Source organism: Schistocerca nitens, chromosome 10 (assembly GCF_023898315.1).
Source record: "Schistocerca nitens isolate TAMUIC-IGC-003100 chromosome 10, iqSchNite1.1, whole genome shotgun sequence".
In the NCBI taxonomy this organism is placed as follows: domain Eukaryota; kingdom Metazoa; phylum Arthropoda; class Insecta; order Orthoptera; family Acrididae; genus Schistocerca; species Schistocerca nitens.
This window is the reverse complement of record NC_064623.1, coordinates 108,117,961-108,123,960: the sequence shown is the minus strand read 5'-3', so window position 1 is coordinate 108,123,960 and position 6,000 is coordinate 108,117,961. Positions and strand designations below refer to the sequence as shown.

The 6,000-nt window shown below is 36.9% G+C and overlaps 1 protein-coding gene across 6 annotated transcripts in view; it reads right to left on the bottom strand.

The window, feature by feature from the left end:
* Positions 1-1,187: 1,187 nt before the first annotated feature.
* LOC126210645 (ankyrin repeat and protein kinase domain-containing protein 1-like) overlaps positions 1,188-6,000 on the bottom strand; it is a 206,979-nt gene continuing 202,166 nt past the window's right edge. For 5 of the 6 annotated variants that reach the window (XM_049939966.1, XM_049939965.1, XM_049939968.1 and 2 more), the window contains one exon: positions 1,188-3,118. In XM_049939966.1, the coding sequence (XP_049795923.1) occupies positions 2,910-3,118 (209 nt within the window). In that variant the 3' untranslated portion in view covers positions 1,188-2,909. The remainder of the gene's footprint in view (positions 3,119-6,000) is intronic. The other variant, XM_049939969.1, reaches the window with a different exon arrangement.

The following is a 6,000-nucleotide window of genomic DNA, read 5'->3' as shown; positions in this document are numbered from 1 at the left end:
TTTGTCATTTGTAGTCGACCACTATTAAATTATGATGCTTATAGTGGCATCTATTGCTACATTTTATAACTATTTATTTTTCTTCTGCCATATGTTTTCCCCCTTCTCCGATAATACTCTGTTGCAATTTGATGTCATTCTAACCAGTGTCGGTATTTCTACAGCAGTTTGAAAGTTTAACTTTAATTATAATCACACTGTATGTTATACCAGATTGCTGTTATTTATGATGCTTTATTCAAGAATTGTACAGTTAGCCGATAAGCTTATTTTGGCTGCATTGCCATTTTCAAGAGATTTCTATAAATTCATAGACTCCAGAGACTGTGGTCATGTATGTGTGAGTTCCGTTTGCACGCATGTGTGTGTTGTATATTTTTGGCAAAGGTCTTGTTGTCCGAAAGCCAACTTTCCAACAGACTTTTTGTTGTTCTTTCTGCAACTCAGCATTTCCACTATATGGTGAGTAGCAACTATCCTTTTCATAATATTGTCCCATAATATGTATTTTGTTAATAACAAGTTATAATGGTGAATGATCCTGAACCTTCAGGACCCTGGAAAACTTTTGATCCTTAATTTGACTCTAAGTCAGTACTTTTCCACATCATTTACAAAAAGCGACTACCAGTTCACAATTATTAACTGTGTAGTAACATCAGAACTTATTTCTTCTTTGTATTCTACAATGATGTTCTGCTCAGGCAGGGACACACGTACTTGGTATCTGATTAGAAGTAACTGGATGACACATATTTTAAAATGAAACTAATTCAAGGAAGAGTGCTGTATGTTCACTACCCGGAAACATAAATTTGTCTTAAAGTATGCTTTGATAACAAGGATGTTTGGTACAATATGCCCTTGTACATCCTACTAAAATAACAGTTTATTGCCATAACTACTTTGTGTGACTGTTCTCACTAAACTATTGGATTTAAAAGCATATCTCGGGTAATGTTTCTCAAGTGTATATCCTTCAAGCTACTTTAATTTCTGCTTTCTACAGTCAGTTTGGACAATGCCATGAACTATCCTACAGCACAGAAATTTTAATCTTCTTGCAACCTATTGATTCAGTTTCTCAGACTGTTTTACAGCGTAGAACAATTGTTTAATTTCTCTTATTCTCGTATAGTACATACATTCTATGAATAAGAAACATGTTAACTTTTCTGTAGCTGATATTCTATCTATGCTATTAACTTTCCTTCATCCATTTCAAATTTGTCATACAGCAGTCTAGCCTTTACTTGTGTGATATTAATTTTAAACAAATACTATGCTGAAAAATAGTTGTCTCTTCATGTTCACTCAAGCATATAACTATTTCAGTAAGATATTTTAAGAATGTTAAAACCAATGCTATTCAGATTTCTGACTTGCTCCTAAGCTTTCTCACCTGATTCCATAGCTGCTGTAAATCTGTTATCTGGTGTACAATTTTTAAGCACTTCATTAATTGAATAAAAAAATATATTGAATATAGTGCATACACATATTCATGCTCAGTCTGATTAAGAGGTAATCTGCTAATAGAGAAGAAAGCAATTTTAAACTGATAGCTAATAATTCAATTGCAGCAGACACATTTTTGCACAAACAAGCTACATCATTTTTGAATTGAGATTTGCTCAAAACCTTTCTCTATACATTAACACTGTCCTGGCAAGACACAAGATATCTACAATTATCTGTTGTGTAGCCACAGTACAACCGTATCACAATAACAGTACAGACATTATTCTGTATCACTCATCCAAAATGTTGAGTTATTTAACACAACATGTTTCAGGTTGACATGATCCCATTATCAAGTTCTATAAAACATGTAAAATACAAATCATTACTTCACATTATTACACTTACAATATTATGTTACATAATGCATGTTAATTACTTGTTTATAATTTTTGATTGGGCCTCAACGAGTATTAATTTTTATTATGTTACATGATGTGTAGTAGTAAATCATGTTTTCCTTGCTTTATAGAACTTAATAACCAGATCACACCATCCCAAAACATGTCTTGTTAAATAAATGGCACATTTTGGACAACCAGTTTGTGATCATTTCCCATACTGACATGTAGTAGTCTCGTAAAGAATTAAAACAAATTATTACCGTGGACATGCAACAACGAATACACCAGGAACTGTTTTCTATTTATTTTCTAACCATTCCAGCCATTTGTCAATGCATTAACAGTTCACAGAATCTTCCGATGACATACAACAAATACTAATGGCCTGGAACTTTTCATGGAATAACTTCATGATTCAAAATGGACAGACACACAAAATCTGCAACATACAACTATTTTTATCCAAAACTACTTGAAACAATCAAATTACAGAGTCAGGAATAATGTTATTAGCAGTAAAATAATGAAACATTTTTTGAAGTTTTTTTGAAGCAGGGCACATCATTCAACCTGCACAGACACACAAAATCCGCAACATGTAACTATTTTTGTTCAACTGTATTTCTTGAATAACTCATTTTCAGAGTTCGGAATAACTTTAATAGTAATCAAAACAGTATAAAAGTTGATATATTAGTTATGTATCAAGTTATCTCACTGACATATTGACAATCACACGACACATAAATATTATATGAACTTTTATACTGTGATGATGGTTATTAACCAGAACTTTTAGTGGTAATAAAGGACACACACACACACACACACATGTCATACAATTTACATAACATTATGTTGCTACACAATACATCACATCTCATGCTAACATGAAATTCTATTTTCACACCATGTAAAATGAGAATGGAAATTCTGAACATCAATCCTTAATATCACAATATACTGGAAACAGAGTGTATTTTGTGTAATACAATATAATTTTTTCTCAGCAGATAAATTATATTTTCAAAAGAGAGCCCAAAATCAGAACATATAGTTCAGGAAATCATTTACAATGCTAGGCATATCATATTTCCTCAGAGCTGATAGAGAGTAATGTTTGCGGACTAAGATACGGCATAGCTTTGCGAGTGGTGTTGGTGTTAACATTTCTGGAACAATCAAATCATCCTGAGCAGTTTCTTCTTGCTGGTTTTGCACTCCTTCTCCAGTTAGTCCTTCTCCAGACAGTCCTACAAAATTGATGATAATTGTAGAATAAAATTATTAAGTAAAATATGATATTACAAATTACTTAAAAATTACAAATTCTAATATCTGTATTGGGTTGTAAGTTGAACTTTACATTTATGGCCTCCTGCCTTCAATAGTACAGCCAAAATAGCTACAATAATACAGAATATTTTCTGCTATTAGTTTACCACAAATACAGATAACCATTTTTGCTTTTATGTGAGTGTGCATCCTCTGCATCAAGAGAACTTTCTCCTTAATAGCAGATAGAAGTTGCACAGAACTGAGACATCCAACAGCTTTCTGAGTTCCAGAAAGTTTCTTATTGGGGAAAAAGCAAGATGGGAAACATAAAGAAATAGTAAAAAGTATTTTTACTGATGAAAATAAACACTTGTTCCAACCGCAGAAAAGGTAATACAAAGGGTACAGGAAATACTCAGTCCAGTCACAGTAATGTGACCACTGCGTGTGTTTCACAGCGATGTGCAGTAATCATTCACAGGCACCAGGTGGTAACACTAGCAGCAGAGGGTATATAAATCACATTGCAGGGATCTGGAAAACAGTGCAGCTGTAGTCGCAATGCAGAAAAGGAGCGATTTATCAGATGCCAAAAAAGGCATGATCAATAGCATTTGGGCCAAGGGTGGAAGCATTTCTGAAATGGTTAAGTTTGTAAACTGTTTGTATGCCACTGTGGTTAAAGTGTACTGTGTACGGTAAAATGACGATGTCCAAACCTGGTGACGAGGTAGCTGTGGTGCACAATGGGCCACAGATGACACGGGTGAACGGCAGCTGCATAGTTGTGTGTGGGTGAACAGACATGCAGCTATGGAGCAAGTGACTGCCCAGATGAACCGAGGCGCTACCAACAGTGTCTTCCCGATGACCATTCAGTGAATGTTGTTGTGTATGGATCTCAGCAGCAGGCACTTGGTTCATGCACCCATGCTGACTAATGTCCACTGGTGATGAATGCTGAAGTTTTTATGCTAATACCGCGATTGTATATCCCGTGAGTGGTAACAGGTGGCCTTTGCAGATAAATTTTACACTCCATCGAAAAGATGGCCGTTAGCATAAACAGTGTAAAAGTCTGAAAGCAAACACCCTGCAACAAGGATGGAGCAATATGGCCTGGGGAATGTTTTTAGGGCATTTCCTGGGTGACATCTTCATTCCAGAAGTATGAATCTATCATTCGAGACAATGTCCATCCCTACAAGCAGTTTGTCTTTTGTTGGCATGATGACATCTAGCAGGAAGGTAATTCAACATGTTACACAGTTTGCAGTGTATTTGCATGGTTTGAAGTGCACCAGGATGAGTTTACCAGTCTCCCTTGGCCACCAAACTCCCCGGATTTAAACCCAATCAAGAATGCGTGGTAACACCTCAATCTAGCTGTACACACAGCAGATCCTCTACCAATAAACCTAGAACAGCTGGCCACAGCACTGGAGGTGGCCTGGCTCCACATCCCTGTTGGTATTTTCACTGAGTTTTTTCCTGCAGGTCTCGCAGCACTCCGCACAGCAAAAGTGGTTATTCAGGATTTTTACGGGTGATCACCTTAATGTGACTGGGAAGCGTAGTTGTTCATTCATTTATTTATTGTGTCTTCTAGAGCTCATCATGAAGCACAATTTTAAGCACAAAGATAAATTCAACAAAATTATATATATATATATGGCTTGTGTCTGTATATGTGCGGATGGATATGTGTGTGTGTGTGTGCGAGTGTATACCTGTCCCTTTTTCCCCCCAAGGTAAGTCTTTCCGCTCCCGGGATTGGAATGACTCCTTACCCTCTCCCTTAAAACCCACATCCTTTTGTCTGAATTCCCAGGTAATCAGACAGGTGTTTTTGTACAATGGTGTGATATTTTAGCAAGTTATGTTGTTGTCATTTGCAGGCAGCCCTGATGACCTGGGCACTGTCTTACTAGCTATCGCCTCCCTCAGTCAAACTCAGGTCCACGGAACCCATGGGCAGCTCAACTGCTGAGAGGGAGGGGAAGTGCACTGGCAGGACATGAGTTGCAGTACTCAGTCTAGGGATGGAAGTTATCTGAAACAACCAGTTTTAGGACATGTTGGTTTTCTCCAGGCCAAATTGACCTTACTGTTAAAGCCGCTCAAAATAACCAGTTTCTGAAAAAACTGAATTTCAGTTTCTTATTCCTATTACCATATTTACTCGAGTCTAAGCTGCACCGGAAAAATGAGACTCGAAATCAAGGAAAAAAAATTTTCCCGAATCGAAGCCGCACCTGAAATTTGAGACTCGAAATTCAAGGGGAGAGAAAAGTTTTAGGCCGCACCTCCAAATTGAAACAAAGTTGGTCCATTGTAATATGAGACACAATTTAGGTCAAATGAATGACGATGCAGCTACAGTAGTTTGGATCGAGTCGTAAGCTTAGTAGTTAAGCTTTACCAGGTAGCCATTGCTATGCATCAGGTACCCTTCCTTTTTCATGTGCTTTGTCTGGTTTGAACTGATTGCTTATTTTTCTTTGATCTGATAAGTGCCGTTCTCTTTGTTATAGGTGTTTACCTCACTCTAAGCTGAAAATGCATTACTCTACTGTGTCATGCATTGTTTGTCTCATTCTGATGAGTGTTTATGGCCTGTCGCCGCTCGCGGCATGGCTTGCTTTTGTGTGCCCTACCGCCGCTTACAATTAAAAAAAAAAGAGAGAGAGAGAGAGGAATCGTCTCATTAGCAAAACAATGGCAAGAGACTGCTATTTGTTGTTGCTTACACTACTGCTTTCTTTGATAATGATCAACAAGAACCAAATAATAGACTGCGTATGATAGAAGATGTTCTGAACGAGAGTTTAGTGTAAATTTTTCTCCATTTGAAAAT